Source organism: Hemibagrus wyckioides, linkage group LG16 (genome assembly GCF_019097595.1).
Source record: "Hemibagrus wyckioides isolate EC202008001 linkage group LG16, SWU_Hwy_1.0, whole genome shotgun sequence".
NCBI lineage: Eukaryota > Metazoa > Chordata > Actinopteri > Siluriformes > Bagridae > Hemibagrus > Hemibagrus wyckioides.
The window spans coordinates 18,689,908-18,711,339 of NC_080725.1; the positions used below are offsets into that span (position 1 = coordinate 18,689,908).

The 21,432-nt window shown below is 39.0% G+C and overlaps 1 protein-coding gene across 1 annotated transcript in view; it reads left to right on the plus strand.

Annotated features, from left to right (window-relative positions):
- The window catches only part of LOC131366727 (adhesion G protein-coupled receptor F5-like), a 28,750-nt gene extending 20,567 nt beyond the window's left edge, over positions 1 to 8,183 (plus strand). Inside the window, exons 29-42 of the mRNA XM_058411431.1 lie at positions 1,133 to 1,405; positions 1,624 to 1,733; positions 1,899 to 1,963; positions 2,051 to 2,187; positions 2,298 to 2,465; positions 2,816 to 3,022; positions 3,227 to 3,391; positions 3,624 to 3,802; positions 3,892 to 4,062; positions 4,270 to 5,616; positions 5,705 to 5,746; positions 5,894 to 5,953; positions 6,057 to 6,117; positions 6,966 to 8,183. Of these exons, the coding sequence (XP_058267414.1) occupies positions 1,133 to 1,405; positions 1,624 to 1,733; positions 1,899 to 1,963; positions 2,051 to 2,187; positions 2,298 to 2,465; positions 2,816 to 3,022; positions 3,227 to 3,391; positions 3,624 to 3,802; positions 3,892 to 4,062; positions 4,270 to 5,616; positions 5,705 to 5,746; positions 5,894 to 5,953; positions 6,057 to 6,117; positions 6,966 to 7,021 (3,041 nt within the window). The 3' untranslated portion in view covers positions 7,022 to 8,183. The remainder of the gene's footprint in view (positions 1 to 1,132; positions 1,406 to 1,623; positions 1,734 to 1,898; positions 1,964 to 2,050; positions 2,188 to 2,297; positions 2,466 to 2,815; positions 3,023 to 3,226; positions 3,392 to 3,623; positions 3,803 to 3,891; positions 4,063 to 4,269; positions 5,617 to 5,704; positions 5,747 to 5,893; positions 5,954 to 6,056; positions 6,118 to 6,965) is intronic.
- Positions 8,184 to 21,432: the final 13,249 nt, after the last annotated feature.

A 21,432-nucleotide genomic window follows, 5' to 3' on the forward strand; every position in this document is an offset into this window, starting at 1 on the left:
AACTATTTCAAAGAAATTCAAAAACAAGAAAGCTGCTTGCAAGTTTTGAACAAAAGTGTGGCACATAAATTGTCAATGAAGAGACAGTCTGAGGCAATGAATAAAAAAAAAATCTAAGGAAAGTTAAAGTCAAGGTAATAAATGTTCATAACTGTGGAAAAGAGTCATATCTAAGATTTTGGACACCCAAATAATAACTGTTGAATCAATAGTGAGGCAGTGGAAGCTACATCACACAATCCAAGCACTAGCTAGACAAGGCTCTCACTAGACAGAGGTAGGAAGACAGAGTGAGGCCAACAAAGTACAGTGGCAGAGAGTGGAGTGAAGGTGCACCAGACAACCATTTCAAGATTATGCAGAGTAATTGAGACATGTATGAAAAAGAAAGCATTGCCTAAGAAAGCCATATGAATGTATATACTAGCGACTCAAGATTCTGTATTTAGGTTACAACGCACTGTATCTGTAGTGCAAACCTAACACAATAGACACTATCCCTACAGTGAAATATGGTGGTGGCATAAAGCCCTGGGGACGCCTTTCATCCTGAACCTGGGCTTCTTGTCAACATTCAAGGGAGAATGGATAAAGGGATATTACAAGAGAACCAAAAACAAAACAAAGGAAAAAAAACCACCCCAAATTATAAATTCTACATTTTAGCAGGACAATAATTCCAAACACAAAGCAACACAGCAGTGGTTAAAATAATATGGTCAATATTATGCAATGGCCTAGTCAAAGTCCAGATCAGAATTCCTGTGGCACTGTTGAAGACATTTGGTAAATTGCAGTCAACAAATTACATCCAACCCACCTGTAGAACCTGCAGCAAATCTGTAAGGAAGAATGGGTAAAACTGTGTTTAACTGGCAGGAAAGTACTCCCCAACAGACTTAAAGCTGTTTAAAATATAATTGTGAAGGGGTTAAATTCTACTGCAAGCAGTATTTTTCAATTTAAATCTTAATTTGTGACCTTGAAAATGTACTCATTTACTAATTTATTTAAGTATCATCCAGATGAATCTGTTGATTTTTTGAATAACTTTGTAACACAATTAGATTTTTCATAAACTTAACCTCTGATTTTTTAATTAATTAAATTTTTTATTTGTGAATTTGTTTAGCACCATCCACATCAACCTCACCATCCACACCCACCTCAGCAACCACATCAACCACACCATCCACACCCACCTCAACAACCACATCAACCACACCATCCACACCCACCTCAACAACCACATCAACCTCACCATCCACACCCACCTCACCATCAACACCCACATCACCATCCACAACCACCTCACCATCAACACCCACATCACCATCCACAACCACCTCACCATCAACACCCACCTCTACAACAACTGTAACCACCATAAGCAGCACAACTGCAAGTATGATATAAATCCTTGTTCTATTCCTTTATCAACACAAATTTTTAATGCATTTCTTTTTATTTTTGACAAACATATTGCACAAATGTTTTATGTCTAAAACTTTGGATATGTATATATTTCAATTGTGATTAATTTTACTTTCATTTTATGTATTTATTATCCTCCAAGTTGATTATTTTCAGTTGTCTGTTACCTTTTGTTATTTTTTTTCACAGAGATCCGAAGTTTAAGCTTCTCACTGACAATAAGTGAAGTTTTTGTCACTGAACTCACTGACAAATCCAGTACAAAATACAATTCATACAAAGCAAAAATAGAGAATTCAGTAAGTTTTACACAATATTTTTTTTTCAAAAACAATCATTTATATTATAATATTAATAATATAATCCATATTATTTTTATTCTTATAAGCAGTAACAGTGTTGTGTCAAATACTTCAACACTAATGTAAAAATAATATGACCTTCTGGACATTTTTCCCTTTCAGATTAATAAAAGCTACAGTACTGTACCTGGATATCAGGCCAACTCTGCAACAGTGACTGAGTTCAGGTGATGCAACCTATTGTTAAATGGTATAATTATATATTAATTTATATTTTAAGTAATGTCTTCAATGATGTTGTGTGTTTTTAACAGACCTGGCAGTGTGAAAACAGACTTCACTATTCAAGCAACAAGTGCTAACCTTGATTTGTTGTCAGCAAACCAAAACCTTGCTAGTAGTCTCCGTTCCCAGGGATTTAATGTGAGCGATAATGCACTCAGTTACAGTGGTAGGTGCTTGATAACTATATACAGCTTATACAGTATTAATCTTATACATGTTTACAAGTATGCAAAGCTCTTGGGAAAAAGTAGAGATGTACTTGGCTCTTTATTTCAGTAAAAGATGGACTATATCAAAGCAGTGGCAATATATATCCTGGGACAAATCTCAAACTGACCTGCAATTCACCAGTGCTTACTGGCATAAAATGGACCCTGAATGGGGCTCCATTACCCGAATCAAGTAATATCCTTCTACTTAATAATGCCACTCCCAGTGACAGTGGTAAGTTACAAATAAATCTGTAAAATTGTTGCTGCCTTTTTAAGGTATTCTTAAAAACATAGAGCAGCAAATAACAGTAAACTAAACAATAATTTACTAACAAAGCAATATTACCAAGTCAGTATTTAGTGTGCTTAAAAACAAAACCAAACAGTAGCCTTAGGTACAATTTATGTAGCTTCTTGATCTTCACTTGCTTCTTTTTCACTGCATGCGAAACCCATATGTTCCAAAGAAAGTACTCTAGATTATATACATATTAAAATCCTGGATTCACCTGACTATGCTTCATAACTAATAATTACATGATTCAATGTTTCTATTACTATTCTTTTTTTCTGCATTATCAGGTGAATATGCCTGCACAACAATAGTAAACTCTCTGCCCTATGTTATCTGGCAAATCATTACAATTCAGCCATACCCCAACATTCAAGTGAGCAGTGACAAAACCATACAATGTAAGGATACAACAATTCCACTGCAGTGTTGTGTTCAGGTGGTGTATCAAGTGGAATGGAGCTCATCTCTCACAGCTTGCAGCTCAACTTCAACAGGTGACACACACAACTGTTTTTTTTTTCTTTTCCTTTTTGGTTTCATGTGCAGTGGGAGATTATGAATCCAAAAATGAATAAGTAACAATGCTTTGATTGTTGAATCGTATTTGCATGTCTTCACCATTTTAAATACAGTGGTTGACTGAATGATTATTTGCCTGATTATCTTTTTTTTTTTAACAATTTAATTGTATGGCACAGACCCAACGACAGGTTGCATATATTGTAACTGTACAATCCATCAACAGCAGTGCCTGACTAATGACCAAAAAATACAAGTCTCATGCCAACTCAAAACTCCCATCAGTGAAAGCGCAAGTCAATCTTACAACTCAAAGAGCATCACACTAAATGTAATAAATGGACGTGAGTAATCATTTATTTTTATTTACATTTCGTCCCGTCCCCCCCCAAAAAAAAAAAAAAAAACCTTTGTAACAAACTTAGGAATTTCAGAGCACCTCATGTAGCAAGTAGTGGTAGTAGTAGTAGTAATAGGAGGAGGAGAAGGAGGAGGAATAATACAAGTATTATTAACACAAACATTAATTAATTACAAATGACAAAAAAACTATAATTTTTTTCTTTTTCTTTTTAGAATTTGACTGCTCTGATTCTGTATTTGGAGCTGGATATCTAGGAGACGTACAGACAGCAGACTGTGGTAAAAACATGGCTGGCTATCAAGTAGCTGAGTGTAATGCATCAAACCTCTGGAACCCCATAGAAAACTACTGTGTCCTGCAAATCTTTGCCATTTTAAAGGAAGAAGCTAAGGCAATTTGATTTTGTTCTTACTTCCATCAAGGATAATATTAGTGATTTCTGTTTACTGCTTCACAATATTTTGTGTTTTCTTACTGCAGACAGTACCATTGGCAAACATCACACAGTTTATCTTCAACATCAGCAGTAATGCTACATCAGCGATTGAAAACATCATTGACTCTCCAGCTACCATATTAACAATTGTAGATATACTGAAAACCATTTCCAGTCGCTGTCAAGTGATTTCAATTGATCAACCCATTATGAGAGTAAGTAATTTTATTGAGCATATGATTACATTAGTTTGATTGCAAAAGCAGCATTTTATACTATAAGGCAATATTACAGTTAAACACTCCTGTTGCAGCTCCAACTGTTTTTATTGGTTAGATATTTATATTGATAAACTCGATGGACCAGATACACTATATTTAATATATATTAATATATATATATTTTTTATTTTCATTTGCAAGGATTTCCTAAAAACAACGGATGTCATTGGATCAGAAGGTGCACAAGATACGTGGGTGTTTTTAAACAAGAACAGTACAACAATGAATGCCAGTTCTGTGCTTTTGAACTCAACTGAGAGCATTGCACGCAGACTTTCAGTTGAAAACGCCTCGATAACAACAAACTTCTCTTCTATCAATAAACAGCTACTTTCTACCCCCTTTTCTGAAACATTTGGAAAAAATTCAACTACCCAAATATATATTCCAGAGACTACTGCAAAGACATCTCTTACAGTTATAATATCTCCAGCTTTTAACACCATGTTACCTGTTCGAACACTGACCTACAATGACAGCAATCAGACCAAGCTAAATGGAGATATAGCTATGATTGAGACAAACTCGACAATTAACAACATCTCCCTCTCTTTTGATGTCATAAATAATAAACTGGGGAAACCTCAGTGTGTCTTTTGGAACTTTAGTCTTCTGAATGGTGTTGGTGCATGGGACTCAACTGGATGTCAGTTAAAGCTATTAGGGAATGAAAGTGAAAAATATACATGTGAGTGCAATCACACAACCTCTTTTTCAATCTTGATGTCACCATTTACCCCGGATAAAATCCAAGCCATAATCTTAGACTATATAACTTACATCGGGGTTGCCATTTCAATGGCCAGCTTGGTTTTGTGCCTCATCATTGAAATCATTATATGGAAATCGGTGACACGAAATGACACATCCTACATGCGCCATGTCTCCATAGTCAACATCGCTGTCTCCCTTCTGATTGCAAACATATGCTTCATCATTGGAGCAGCTGTTGTTAAACAATTGGGTCCCTGCAGTACAGCAACCTTCTTCATGCACTTCTTTTATCTTGCCCTTTTCTTCTGGATGTTGCTGTCAGCACTCTTGCTCCTCTACCGCACCCTCATGGTCTTTTCCAGAATGACCAGAGGAGCAATGATGGGCATAGGCTTCACTGTCGGCTATGGAGCCCCATTAATCATTGCTGTCATTACTGTGGCATCTACAGCTGGAAACAAAGGATACATTCAACAAGATTACAATTGTTGGCTGAACTGGAGTAAAACGAAGGCCCTCCTGGCATTTGTAATTCCTGCTCTGACGATTGTAGCTATAAACCTCCTGGTGCTTATTGTGGTTCTGTGTAAGATGTTGAGAAGAGGAGTTAATGCTTCTACTCAACCAGATGAGAAACATCCCCTAGTGGTCATTGCTAGATGTGTGGCCATTTTAACACCTCTGTTTGGTCTAACGTGGGGATTCGGCATTGGGACCATGGTGTCATCGAACTTTGGGATTCATGTGGTGTTCGCATTCCTTAATTCACTGCAGGTAGTATTTTTCAAAATTTAATAATTCTAGATATTGTCATATTTAATATATTAAATGTTCAAAAAAAATTTTTTTTGACTCTTTAAAGGGTTTCTTTATTTTGGTGTTTGGAACATTAATGGATAGTAAGGTATGAAGCCATTACACAACACTTCACTTTAAACACACAAACAAAATTAATCTTTGATATTGCATGTACTCTGTACTTTAGTAAGTTGCTCTAGAAAAGGGCATCTGCCAAATGCTGTAAATGTAAATGAATGTTTTGTGGTTGCAGGTCCGAGAAGCATTAACAGGAAGGTTTTCACTGAAGAGCTTAAGTTCTGGCCAGACCAGGGTAAATATTGTTTACGTTAAATATGCTAGTTCTTTGGAAAATGAAATTCACATTTATTTTACTGTAATAATTATAGTTAATGATGAATGTTTTTGAATTACAGAGTACGAGTGCAGGACCAACATCCTCAAGTGGATTTCCTTTCTTTCAAAGAAGGCAGAGAAGTACGTTATTGAACAGCAAGTTAACATTTTTATCAATAAGGCTGTTTTTGCACATTCTGTTTGACCATATTTCATTATTACATTTACACACTAAACACACTCTATTTTCATGTTGGCAGTAAAACAAGTAATAGTATGAATGTACTAAATAAAATAGTGTTTTTTTTATTTTAAATGTTCAGCATATTACTTTTAAATCTGCTGGAAGACATCCATAAACATAAAGAAACCCATACAAATTCCACAATTTGGATTAATTGAATAAGTTATTCCTGGCTTTCTAACAAATTAAAAATGCATTTCTCCAGCCTTTCTCCACTGATTGGCTTCTGGCGCTTATATATCACCATGTAGTCAGCTGTCTTTCTTGCTGAAAGCTGTGGTTTAACCCAGTATTATGACACAGCTCTGGCTGTGAATTACAATTGTTGAGTTTTGTTGGATCAAAATATCTACATTAGTATACTTTTTATTAAGAATAGTTTAATAAACTATTCTAGTTAACTTAGATTTTTTACTCCGGTAATCAGTGTAAACTTTAACTATAGGTTGTAATATAGTAGCTATAAACTGCTGATAATATGTCCAAGTTGTATGATATAGCAAACTTATTGTATTGTAAACCCTGCTCAATGTGAATCATTTTAACTGAATATGAATGTTCCCTTGCTAACCTCTGTGTAATCTACAGCATTATAGGTTTTCAATAATCTTTTCAGTCTTCTTCTTTTGATATTGCACTTAATACATTTATTTAACTTTGGTTTTGTTATGTGTGCTTTATAATGCATCAAGTATGTAAGCAATGTCCTGAAATGTATTGGCACTAATATTTTTGTCTTTTTCAGATGGATACAATGTATCAAGCAATATGGCTTCAAGCAACTCAGATACATCTTATTGACAACGAAACTAAAACACCCTTGTTATAGGGGTCCATTTAACTGCAAACTTCAAACATTATACAATAATCTGGACCTCTGCCTCAAACAAGTTTAGTCCATCTTGTTCCTGTTTCAGAAATGTATTCTGTTTTAAAATTCTATTTCATCAAGTTCATCAACTGGTTAGAAAGATATTTTATATATAAATTTTATAAACTTAAAAGTAAATAAAAACCCCCAAACATACCAAAACATACAGTTTTCCATATATATAAAAATATTATCAAAAGGTTTTTAATTTTGAACCAAAAAATGATTAGATATTTTATTCCTTATTTGCAAAAATATATGTTTGGTATCCAGGCCACTGTTCCTATACTAACTGCTTTGTCATTAATTCATATCTTAAATACATTCTATTGACTGCTATTTACCTTGATTCATCTCATAATTCTATTTGATATATAATTATGCTCTTTTCATTTCTTATTAGTCTATTTGATACTGAGGTCCTGAACAAGGTCGCCTGTTTTCTATATAACATCTAATTAACAGGCTGGTCCTATACAGGTATATGCAATATGTTAATGTTAAATTTTAATGTGTCAGTAAGGGAAACAACTGTTGTTGCTAAAAAAGTGATTAGAGTAACTTGCCAGCATTATGTGCCTTTTTACACGCAATTTGTTTTATTACCTACTGTCATGGCCACCTCTGGGGACACTCCATCATCTCACCTGGACTTCTACAACCAAAGCATCATTTTTTTTTTTGTTTTAACTTTTGTGTCTTGGATGACATTTTGGTTGCTTTCTTCAAACTTGGACCCTTTGTCTTTAATAACATGTCAAGTTTGGATTTGGGCCTGGATTTTGTTGCTGACTCAAATAAATACATCTCAACAAATAATGTATTATATACATGTATTAGATAATTATTATTTACATTCGGTTTAACCCTGTAAGACCCAAATATAGAAAAAAATGAGCAAAATTTTTTTGACCTCTCAGATATTGTTTTAGGAGGCCTGTGATGTAGAAATTAAAGATTTTTCAAGCTTTTTACATTTGAGTAAGTTTTTAGGGAACTGTTGTAATATTGCAATGTTGGGCCTAGTTGGGAGCAGAATTTCTGTATTTGTACTCACTTTGTCTGAACAGATATACAGAACATTCAAGCATTCATTTGCAGGGTTGATTGCTTACTTAGCCCCATAACAGTATATATCATGAGTAATAATCACAATAATAATCAATTGACCCTCTGCAAGTGTGGAGTCGAGCTTCATCACAACATCACCTGACAGTCCAAGTTCAGATTTGGCTCGTCGTATTCCATCTACACTCCCTTGGTACACATCAAAGTCACAGAGCGTGCCAGAGATTCCAGTTCTCACCCACAGTTTGAGCCCCCATGGGTGTGGCTTGCCTGAATACTTGATGTTACTGAATCTCGCCTTGAAAGGAATCATCATTTCATCCACAGAGTTGTGCTCTTCAGGTACCACCTGCAGGCATCTCTCCCTGAATGTGTAGGGGATCTACTAATTCCATTACGTAGAGACTTACATTTTGAGATTTGAGCGGCCATTTTGCGCGTGAGCACGAGGGAGGCAGACGGCGGGAAAAAAAGGCTGCGTTCGTCTTCGGGTAGTTAAGGCCGGAAAAGTTACATTTATGATATAGATGTACATGATAAATATCAGAACCGTGTGATGCTGCTTTAAAAAGTGTCCGAATGTACTAGCAAGACAGTTATTGGGCGCAGAGGAACGAGTTGTTCCCGTGTTGGTACGTGAAGCTGTGCAAAAGGTCTGCTAGCGGTTAGCAAGTGATCCGCCGTAAGAGTACAATACTCTCGTGTTTTCTTCGTGTTTATATTCAGTTTTTGTTTCATTTGTTCAAACGAGCTTGAAACGCATTGAATGCTGTAACTGACTGTGTGAAGAGGATTCGCTGAGTCGTCGGATAGAGCCGTGTATTGCTCGTTTTCTCCACACGCCTCCGTCAGCTGGGATTGCGACCTCGTGAGATCGTTAGGATCTCGGGGCAATCGCTGAGAGTCGTCGAGTAAAGAGGCATTACCCTGCCATCCACAGGACGTCGTTCAACACCTCACCCGCACGCTAAAAGTGGTGATGTGCATTATTTTTCTGTTTTTCAACTTGAACCCCGGTAAGCAACTATTGTTTTCTTTCCGTGAACGATCAGAACAGAACCGTTGAGTCAGATCACTATCGTTTCTGGAACCGTGAGTACTGCACTTCCCTGAGAAGGGGGTTCATAGACTTTCTTCTGTGCACATTTCTGAACCTTTTTTGATACCAGAGCACAGGAATGAACGGAGTCTAACTTCTTCCTTCCTAAGTTCCTGAAGTGAACTTAGAAGTGAACCTGATTTGAAATTGTGGCGTATATTTACATTGTGGCTCTGAGTGAAAAGAAAGTCACTCATTGTCATTTTGTTGTTTAAGTCCAGATTGAAGCTGACACAAATTTGCTGATTTTGTACTTTTTTTTTTTATTTTTATTTTACATTTATTTCATTCAGAATTGACTGAGTTTGTAACTGATTCCCTCTTTTTGTGAAAGAGAATCCCAAGACTTATTTATATTTTGTTTACATAAACATTTTCTTAGTTAAGTCAAAAGTGGTTGTTGCTGTGAGTCACTTATACTAAGGAGTGGGGGCGTCTTACCTGTTCTGTTAGATCTGGGGAGGGTGGGTTTGTGCAGACAGTTACTTTTATTCCCTGAGTTTTCTGCACCTACACACACTTCAGGTAGCCACCGTGTACAGAATACATCCTGAAGCCCTCTTCACCACATTTTGAGCATTTACATATTGCAACAAGACAGGCACAACATACAAGCAACACTTGTATAAAGGCTAAAAGCATTGGGTGGGGGGACTAGGATCCTGTTTCCCACTCAGTCTTCCTTAGTTTAAGTGTAAAGTATCCCCCGCAAGGCGGTGGCATATTCCCCTCCTCCACAAATGAATTCACCCATGGTCTGAGTTTCCAGAGTTTGTCCTTCTTTTCCATCTCTGACACAGTTAAATTGTTTATAAAGTGTAATGAGGTCAACAGAGAATCTGTTGCGGGACATCACATCAGAAACAGGGGTGTACTCCAGACACTTGCATTAGGCCCATCTTCAGGTACATGCCAAGCATCTTCTCAATTTCCTTATTATTGGTGTTTACAGATGTTCCATTTTTTTGCAAGCTGTACTCATTTGTGTTTCTTGTCAGAGCCTCAATCATGTCTTCTGTCACAAACTTTTGGAAGTACTCCAGTGGGGTGAGGAGGGAGGTGGCATCATTGGTGATTTCTGAAACAGAAAAATCAGTATTGGGACTGATAAACTCCTTTTTCAGCCAGCGAAACCTGTCACGAGGTATGGTGTGTTTTTTTGGTTGTGGCTTGATGTCCACATCATTGGCTGGGCAGTCAATGGGTTGGTGGTTTCCTTTGTCCATTTCACCTGCATCTTCATTCTCTGAGTCACTTGCATCAGTGTCATCTGAGTCCATTTCAAAATCGCTCTCTCCATTTTGGACTGCACCAATCACATTCCGCACACTGAATAGATGACCTTTCTGTGCTGGTGGCATTCTGAAATGGAAAAAGTAAAAAAAATAAATAAATTAAATATGTGAATAATACATATGGGTCTTATATTGTAGTAGATAATCTGAAAGAATATGTGTCGAGGGTAGAGATCTAAGTATTATCATTTCAATGCAAATGCTAATCAAAATTCCACTACATTCAAACAATACTGTCTGGCTGACCTATTATGCTCTCTACTTATCATACTACAAGGAACACATGCACCCCGCCCAGAACACTTACAGGTTCACATTCAAGACCATTCACACCGGTCCCTGAACAATGCAACAGACACCCCCCCCCCCCAAAAAAAAAAAATCCAGAACATTCAGAGCCTGTTTTTCTATCTCATAATGTTACAAACTGCTACTTGGGCAACACTCATAAAAAAATCTCAGGATCATTTAGAAGTTAAAAAACTACAAAGATACAGGGAATTTCAGATACTGCTATAGATGATGGAGTTTCAAATACCACATACAATTTATTCCTGTGTTTAATTATGGTCTAAGCTAAACTAAGTAAAAATTTAACAGAAGAGCACATTTAGAACTTAGTTACAATGAATCATCTAACACTTTAAATATCTATTACAATTTTTTTCAATTTGTGACCATGTGAGAAGTGAAGTGTCCTTATGTAATGTGTAAGGAGCACAGGCTATTTTGAATACCACTCTGGCCCAATCAAATTTGATGAATGTTTTCCAAAATAACTAAATATGTATGTGTTCTAGACATTGTACTAAACACAAAAAAAACATTTTGGAATTCTTGACAAATCCAGTCATGCAAAAAAAGGAGATGAGCGCAACGCGAAGTTTGCAGGTAGAGTGAATTCATGGCCAGATGACTGGACCTATAAAAACTTCTTCTCTCCAATAGCATTCTGAGGACAAACAATAGGACACATTAACTATGTAAATGTGGTCTTGAGAAAAAAAAACCTTTGCAGGCCTTTTTTTTTTAGAATTGTTAAAAGTGATGTTGTAATTCTGCAACAGTGGGCTTTACAGGGTTAATTAACTAAACAAGTGTTTCTTATTTTAGTGTAAATATTAATTATCTACATTAATGATTGTTATTTTCTTGCTCCGAAGTGGAATGAATGTCATGCTTTGACATCATCAACATGACAAGAAGTAATGACAAGAACTAATTATAATCACATGGAGCAGTGATATTCAAATGGAGATATTATGTGCGTTGAGAGCAGCAGCATGTCCTGGGAATCTGTGACAGTCATGTTGGAACACGTTTGAAAATCTTAATGTTACAGAATGCATTCTACATAATTCTAGACAATTGCATACCTTTGTGTCATACAACATTTTTGGCACAACAACATTGTGGCATCACTATATGAATGTGATGATCAGGTGTCCACAAAGTTTTGCCCATATAGGTATAGTGACACCTACAACCAGTCTCACTTTAACTATCCATTTGAATTGGAATGAGGAAATAAAACTACAGACATGAAATGTAATAAACAGCTGAATGAGAACAGGTAAACACATGTAAAATACATAGTTAAGTCTTGTAAACATAAGTACTTATTTAAATTTTGATATGTTTTTATTATATCTCAATTTTGTTATTCTCTAATGTAAATGTTTTTGACACTGAATATCGATGATTTATGAATTGGTGTGTTGTGCTTTTAATTCCAATTTGGGACAATCACCTTTTGTGTTAGTTACTGTTGGTATTTTAGAGAGAAATTTGTCACACTGATCAGGCATAATAGCCATAGTCTGCACAAATTTTGGGCTATACTCCACACTTTTAACTATTCTAACTTTTGAACTGTTTAATATAGAAATGAAATTCTTTCCCAGTACATTCTTTAAATGTTTCTACAGCCCACAAATTTTATACAGTCTTCACCTTGGTAATGGGAATTTGGCAAAATGGGAATTTTGACTATATCTCAGTAATGCTTTTCACACCAAATTTGTCACAAACCTTAAGAAAGGGATATTTTCTATGCTATTTTATGTGTAACACATAAACGTTAATTGGTTCACAAAATCACAAAAGTGCTAATATCATTTAAACTCCTTGGTGTAAAATCAATCAATGTAAAATCTCCTTGGAGACTGCTACACTGAATTCATGTATTGTTTTTAAATTCAGGCAGTGTTGGTGAAAAAGATGTATGCATACATACTCTGCAGTGCTTTATATTACCCCTAACTTGGTTAGGGGCCATGCTCTGAGCGGGTAGCACTATGTAGTGCTCAGTCCCTTGGTGCATGCAGGCATATTTGTAACTTTATTTTGTGGACCTAAGAGATGCGAGTAAGAAAGACAACAGAGTTATTATTACTCTCTAATACTGTAACTCTTTAATAGATTCAATTCCTGAATCTATGAATGTGCTCAGTAACTCTTGTATTTTATATGTAGATACACCAAAGTGAAACCAGCTGAATCTATTTTAGCATTATGGCTAATAAAGTTAAGTTGTAATTTATATTGCCTAACTAATAAAGCAAATTGAAATTTTTATTAAACAAAACACAAACAAAACGAAGTAAAAGCACAGATTATCTGTACAACACACAAAACAATAACAAATGCAATACATTACATATTCAACTTAACATAACTAATATGGTTCACAATGTTAGAGTCTTTTGCTGAGAGTGATTTGCAGGTCGCCGACCTTCGTCCATGCGATCCAAATAGACTCAATGAAATGAAAGCTGATTTGTTTTGCTGGAAACTTTATAGTTCTTGGCATACACACAGCCCATATTGTATCTTATGTCTGAGATCCAGTCTTAATAGTAATGTTTCTTACTTCTTTACAGTTATACACATTATCACAAATCAGCAATGGGGTTTTTGCATGTAATATAATGAAAAGGCAATCAGTGAAACTTTTTAAACTTATATTTGAGTGTTGGGATATATAATATTTGCTATACATTGTTTGGCTATAAAATGTTGTTGCCTAGCTAACCAGTTCAACTTTACATACTACATTGTCTCTTTCGCAGAAGAGGTTTGTTTCAAGCAACAATGAGTCATTATTCATCATTGGAAGGGGGTGAGCTTAAAAACCGGTTTAACTGATGTGATTGTGCAGCAATTGCTGTTCATAAAGTCAGATGGCTCAATCTGCAAAGGAATGGCACTTTTATTGCACTCTGGGTATTTTGGTAGACAGGCAAAAGAGTCAAAGCTGAAAAAAAAAGCAACCAATTAGCAATTGAAACAAAAATGATAAATAATGGATAAGCAAATAATTCAGAAAACCAACAAAAAACAAACACAAAAAACATAAAGACTCAGGAATGCAATTAGAATACTTTGCAATGAGCTTATAAAACTGAGTGTATATATAACCAGTAAGTACATTAGAATGCAGTGAGTATCAGGAGACAGGTGATATATCAACTGTTAGTGTCCTGGGCATGTGGATGTCTGGTGGTGTTGAGTGAAATTGTTACATGCGTCTGTGTATGTTTTTAGTTCTGGTTTTGCAGAATTGGTTTGACGTAACTTTCAGACAATTTATGTGAACACTGTAAACACTGTTTAAATTGAACTTTAAATAGACATTTGAGAGACATACTTCTTTACACCTGTAACCATTTATTAATGGCACACAAATGAGGATGGATTCCCTTCTGAGCCTGGTTCCTCTCAAGGTTTCTTCCTCATACACTATATTGCCAAAAGTATTCGCTCACCCATCCAAATAATCAGAATCAGGTGTTCCAATCACTTCCATGGCCACAGGTGTATAAAATCAAGCACCTAGGCATGCAGACTGTTTTTACAAACATTTGTGAAAGAATGGGTCGCTCTCAGGAGCTCAGTGAATTCCAGCGTGGAACTGTGATAGGATGCCACCTGTGCAACAGATCCAGTCGTGAAATTTCCTCGCTCCTAAATATTCCACAGTCAACTGTCAGCTGTATTATAAGAACGTGGAAGTGTTTGGGAACGACAGCAACTCAGCCACGAAGTGGTAGGCCACGTAAACTGACGGAGCGGGGTCAGCGGATGCTGAGGCGCATAGTGCGAAGAGGTCGCCAACTTTCTGCAGAGTCAATCGCTACAGACCTCCAAACTTCATGTGGCCTTCAGATTCCTTCACATCACCAAGTGCAATGCAAAGCGTCGGATGCAGTGGTGTAAAACACGCCGCCACTGGACTCTAGAGCAGTGGAGATGCGTTCTCTGGAGTGACGAATCGCGCTTCTCCATCTGGCAATCTGATGGACGAGTCTGGGTTTGGCGGTTGCCAGGAGAACGGTACTTGTCTGACTGCATTGTGCCAAGTGTAAAGTTTGGTGGAGGGGGGATTATGGTGTGGGGTTGTTTTTCAGGAGCTGGGCTTGGCCCCTTAGTTCCAGTGAAAGGAACTCTGAATGCTTCAGCATACCAAGACATTTTGGACAACTCCATGCTCCCAACTTTGTGGGAACAGTTTGGAGCTGGCCCCTTCCTCTTCCAACATGACTGTGCACCAGTGCACAAAGCAAGGTCCATAAAGACATGGATGACAGAGTCTGGTGTGGATGAACTTGACTGGCCTGCACAGAGTCCTGACCTCAACCCAATAGAACACCTTTGGGATGAATTAGAGCGGAGACTGAGAGCCAGGCCTTCTCGTCCAACATCAGTGTGTGACCTCACAAATGCGCTTCTGGAAGAATGGTCAAAAATTCCCATAAACACACTTCTAAACCTTGTGGACAGCCTTCCCAGAAGAGTTGAAGCTGTTATAGCTGCAAAGGGTGGACCGACGTCATACTGAACCCTATGGATTAGGAATGGGATGTCACTTAAGTTCATATGTGAGTCAAGGCAGGTGAGCGAATACTTTTGGCAATATAGTGTATATCAGGGTGGTGTTCATTGCCACTGTCACCTCAGGCTTGCTCACAAACATTCCCAGCGCGTATCGTGCAGAGCCCCGCCCCCACCTCGGCTACTCAGACCACATCTCTGTGATGTTGATTCCAGCATACAGACCACTAGTCAGACGCTGTAAAACCTGGTTAAAACCTGGCCAGCAGGAGCCATCTCTGCTCTTCAGGACTGTTTTGAGTGCACTGACTGGGACATGTTTAGGGAGGCTGCAACCATCATCAACTCTGTTGACTTGGAGGAGTACACGGCATCAGTGACCGGGTACATCGGGAAGTGCATCGATGACGTGTCTGTCTCCAAGACCATCACCACATGCTTTAACCTGAAGCCGTGGATCACTGCAAAAGTGTGTGCTCTACTGCCTTCAGATCAGGGGACAGGGCGGCCTTAAAAACAGCAAGGGCCAAACTGTCTCGAGCCATCAGAGAGGCGAAGCGCGCACATGCCCAGAGAATCCACGGCCACTTCCAGGACAGCAGAGACTCCCGGCGCATGTGGCAGGTCATCCAGGCGATCACCAACTACAGGACAACTTCACCTGCCTGTGACAGTGACGCCTCCCTCCCATACGCACTCTGAACGAATTCTATGCTCAGTTTGAGGCACAGAACAACACAACAGTGAGGAAGACCATCCCTCCTCCTAACGACCAGGTGCTCTGTCTCACCACAGCTGACGTGAAGAGAACTCTATGCAGAGTTAACCCACAGAAGTCTGGTGGACCAAACATTCCTGGCAGAGTGCTCAGGGAGTGTGCAGAGCAGCTGGCAGATGTCTTCCCAACGCGGCTCAAGACAATGACCATCATCCCTGTGCCTAAGAAGTCTACGGTTTCCTGTCTCAATGACTATCGTCCCGTCGCACTCTCACCAATCGTGATGAAATGCTTCGAGAGGATCCTCATGAGGCACATCAAGTCACAGCTACCACCCTCACTGGACCCCTTGCTGTTTGCGTATCGTCCCAACCTTTCCATTGGCAATGCCATCACCACAACCCTCCATCTTGCCCTTACACACCTGGACTGTAAGGACTCCTACGTTCGAATGCTGTTCATAGATTTCAGTTCAGCATTCAACACAATCATCCCTCAGCAGCTGATTGAGAAGCTGAGCCTGCTGGGCCTGAACACCTCTCTCTGGAACTTGATCCTGGATTTCCTGACTGGGAGACCTCAGTCAGTCTGGATGAAGAACAGCATCTCCAACACCACCACACTGAGCACTGGAGTTCCTCAGGGCTGTGTGCTCAATCCACTGCTGTTCACTCTGCTGACTCATGACTGTGCAGCAATGCACAGATCCAACCACATCATCAAGTTCACCGATGACACGACTGTGGTGGGTCTCATCAGTAAGAACGACGAGTCAGCATACAGAGAGGAGGTGCAGCGGCTAACAGCCTGGTGCAGAGCCAACAACCTCTCCCTGAACTTCGACAAGACTAAAGAGATGGTTGTTGACTTCAGGAGAGCACAGAGTGACCATTCTCCGCTGTTCATCAATGGATCCTCGGTGGAGATTGTCAAGAGCACCAAATTCCTTGGTATTCATCTGGCGGAGAACTTCACCTGGTCACTCAACACCAGCTCCATCACCAAGAAAGCCCAGCAGCGCCTCTACTTCCTGAGGAGGCTGAGGAAAGCCCATCTCCCTCCCACCATCCTGACTGTGTTCTACAGAGGGACCATCGAGAGCATCCTGCATCACTGCCTGGTTTGGGAACTGCACCGTCTCGGATCGCAAGACCCTTCAGCGGATAGTGAGGACAGAGGATATCACGGACACTTACACCGCATGCTGCATCAGCAAAGCTAACAGCATTGTGGATGACCCCACACACCCCTCACACACACTCTTCACCCTCCTGCCATCTGGAAAGAGGTACCGGAGCATTCGGGCCCTCACAACCAGACTGTGTAACAGTTTCTTTCCTCATGCCATCAGGCTCCTCAACACCCTGGACTGAACTGTACAAAACTCTCTCTCTCACACACACACTTAGGACTGAACTGTACATAACTCTCTGTCTCTCTCACACACACACACACACACACACATTCTCTCTCTCTCTCTTACCTGTGTGGACACACACAATTTATATTGTTCATTACTTATTGCACTACCTCAACCTGTCATCTGCTGCTATAGTTATATTTGTTTATTTCTATTTGCAATAGAATACAATATTACAATATTACAATATTTTTACATCATTTCATCTCATTTTATTTCACTTACATTCCATTACACATGTTCTTTTCTTTTTTTCGGTGCTGAGTGTCCTGTGTTTTTGTTGTCTTTTTTCTATTTATTATTTTTGCACTGTCTTGTTGTTGTTCTGTTTGCACCTAGCTGCACACTTTGCACTTTATGTGGCTAAGACAAACTTCTGTCCTAGCTCGGTGTTGTTTTTTTGTGTTTAAACTATATGTTGTATGTTTATGTAGCACCAGGTCCTGGAGAAATGTTGTTTCATTTCACTATGTACTGCGTCAGCTATATGTGGGTGAAATGACAATAAAGCTTCTTGAATCTTGAATCATTAGGGATCAGTGTTAGGGATAAATAACCTAACTTTAAACTTAATAATTTTGTTTCTATATTTAAGATTTATATTTGTAAAGCTACTTTGAGACAATATCCATTGTTAAAAGCGTTATACAAATAAATTGAATTGAATTTAATTATTCAGAAAATGGGGTACAGTCTTCAGCAACAGAATAAGAATTTGAAAACCCAGTTTTATATTATTGATTTTGTGAAAACTGATGTACTGTTGTCAGTGGGTATTCAGAGTAATTACAATATTTACACAGGGAAAGTAACTCGTATTCAGAGATGAGTTATGTTTGTGCAGGGGCATCGCTAGGGCTAATCATTTGGCTGTTCTGTCAGTTGACAAAGGTATTCTCAGCACTTAACACTACATAAATACTAGTATGGTAATTGACCGTTTTGCTCAAGTCAAGTCTCTCTGATGATTCCACCCTCAAAGAAATAGAATAGAAAAGTCACCAAGAGCATGGAGTAGACAAGATACAAATAGGAAGACAGATGAGAGAACAATAAGAGAAAAGAAAAGAAGAGAAGAGAGGCTGAAAACAAAGAATAATACATACAGTATTGCCAGCATAAATGAGGAATAAAATAAGAGGTGCAAGTATAATATAGATTATTGTAAAATAATAATAATAAAAAAGGATCTACATGACACTGCTTCACTCACAAGCTGTAAAAGAGATAATATTGCATGGCATACCTGTGTGAGAGACAAAATGTTATTAATTTAATGAACTCCTTTTTAGTAGCAAGACTCTGAAATGATGGGAGGAGTCAGAAAAAAGATTGGACTGAATGGAATTTTAAAAAAATTCATACTATTTGTGTTAATTTGTGTTCGTTATTAAACAATATTACATAAAAATGCCCTTACAAAATGTGTTATTCTTGCTTACCCTCTCTCCTTAATTAGCCCCTGATGTTTTGGGCTCAGCCTCTGATGTTTTCAAATCCTAGAAATGCCCCTGTGTTTGTGTTTATCATAAATCTACATCTAATTTAATTTGGTAAATCACCTGTTTGTAGTTCCTAAGTTGAACAATAAGGCTTCCACTTTCATTATTCAAAAGATCATAAAAAAGAAGATCCAGAAGATCTAATCTTTGTTTGCAGTTTTTTTTTCTTTTATATATTATACAGTACATTAATATCTAATTGTAAAGACTAATTAATGAAGCCATGGTATAATAAATAAAGTAAAAAGTTGCTAGATATTTTTTATCATAATTTTAATGTTTTTTTTTTTGTGAAATTAATAAAATAATGACAGTGCTTAATTTGAAGCACATTTCTTTGTTTGAATAACGTTGCTTTTAAAGGATTTAGTGGAAAACTAGCTGCTGCTACAACAGTGCCAGGGATTCCTCTGCCAATGTGAAGTATTTATTACTCGCCAGTCTGACACCTAATGCAATGAATCCAACAAATGCACATTTCTGCTGACTCTACTCATCAGAAGGGGCCTGGATTGGGCAGCGGCTATCTAGCACAGAGACGGCCAGGTGTAGACGCAATGTGTCAGTTCAGCTGCTTCAGCTCTGCCAGGGCTCAGACATTCGAAATCTGGTAGCCTAGAGCAGGTGGTGGCTTTCCTCTGGGATGGTCTAAGCCCCCTGCTCCAGGCCGAACTTGCCTGTAGGGTGACACTACATTGGCAGTATATCACGCTAGCCTGGTATCCTGATTTGGAACCAACCTCCACATGCTCACGGCATGCCTAGTCTGCCGAGCCCAAAGTCACCCGGACCCAGGAAGATTAGCTGAATTCCAGTCATTCTTAAAGAATGCCAATGTCGCCAGCTCTGCTTCTACTGTGGTCAAGCCTGGCATCGGTGTTTTGACTGCCCTGAGAAGCCATCTGCCCAAACCACTAAGGTAAGCCCTTCCAAATGTCCCTTCAGTTTACAATTGCTGGTACAGATATTCTATGGTAACACTACCCACCATGTCTCAGGCCTAGTTGACTCCAAGTTGGCTCTCAACATTACTCAGTGCCAGCTTGTTGAGGAACTCCAACTCCTGACTATCACCTGCAGTATTCCCCTGAAGATCACGGCGGTGGATATCCAACCCATCAGGGACAGCCTCATCACTCACCAAACTGCACCCCTCACATTGCAGATTAGACTTGTCCACATGTTGGTGATGCCATATGGGTTAATTTGATCTACTGAAAGACATACAAAGCTCACATTGCCAAACAGACTACTGAAACATAACCTCTTTGTAAAAGGGGGAAAATGTTAATTCCACTGATGCACCATAACCTTCCTGGGGACCAGGAAGACCACTGTGACCATGGAGTAGAGATGGACTTAAGTAAAGTGAGTGCCATGACAGAATGGCCTGCTCCCTCCAGAATCAAGGACTTACAGAGATTCCTTGGGTTCACAAACTTTTACCAGGGAGTTCATCTGTGCCTACAGTTCAGTGGTTGCCTCCCTTACAGCATTGCTCCAGGGAAAACCCAAGAAACCACACTGGTCAGAGGCAGCACAGATGGCATTCAAGCAACTCAAACAGAACTTCACAACCACGCCTATCCTGCGACACCTCAATCCTGATCTACCATACATCGTTAAAGTTGATGCATCATGCTGCAGGATAGGGGATGTCCTATCTCAACGACACAGAACCCCAAGGATGCTCCACTCATGTGCTTTCTTTTGCACATGCCTCTTGGAACCACTTGAATGGCCAGTTAGAGTGACTGAACCAAGAACTGGGCTGTTACCCACAAACCTACTGCAGCCAGGACCAGCAATGGTGGCGTGAGTTCCTGTGCTGGGACGAAAATGACCAAAACTCCCTCACCCGAGGCTCCTCCGGCCTCGCACCATTCCAGTGCACCCTAGGGAATCAGCTGCCTCTCTTCCTATGGTCAGGAGAGCCCTCAGATGCCCTGGCTGTGGACAACTATTTTCACTGGAGCAGGGAGATTTGGGAAAGCTCCCATGTGTGCCTCTAGAGAGTGGTTCGCCATCAATGCCTTCATGCATATTGCAGAAGGCATCCCCACCCACCGTGCCAACCAGGACAGATGGTCTGGTAATCCACTAGGAATCTGCAACTTCAGCTATCCTGCCATTAGCTGAACCCCAGGTACCTTGGCCCCTTCAAGGCTATCAAAGTCAACCCAGGGACATGAGTAGAGAACTGAGTCACAGGGTCATGGGGTTCATTTCCAGTTTCTCGCTTCTGGCTATACAGACATTCAAACCATGCTCATACTATTAATCGCTCACTGACTGTTTTCTCGACCTTGCTTTTGCTATTGCCATTTTGGATTGTTTGCTTAGAATTTATTGGCTTATAATAAATCTCCTTGATGCCACATGTGGGTCCTACTGGTGCATTATTAC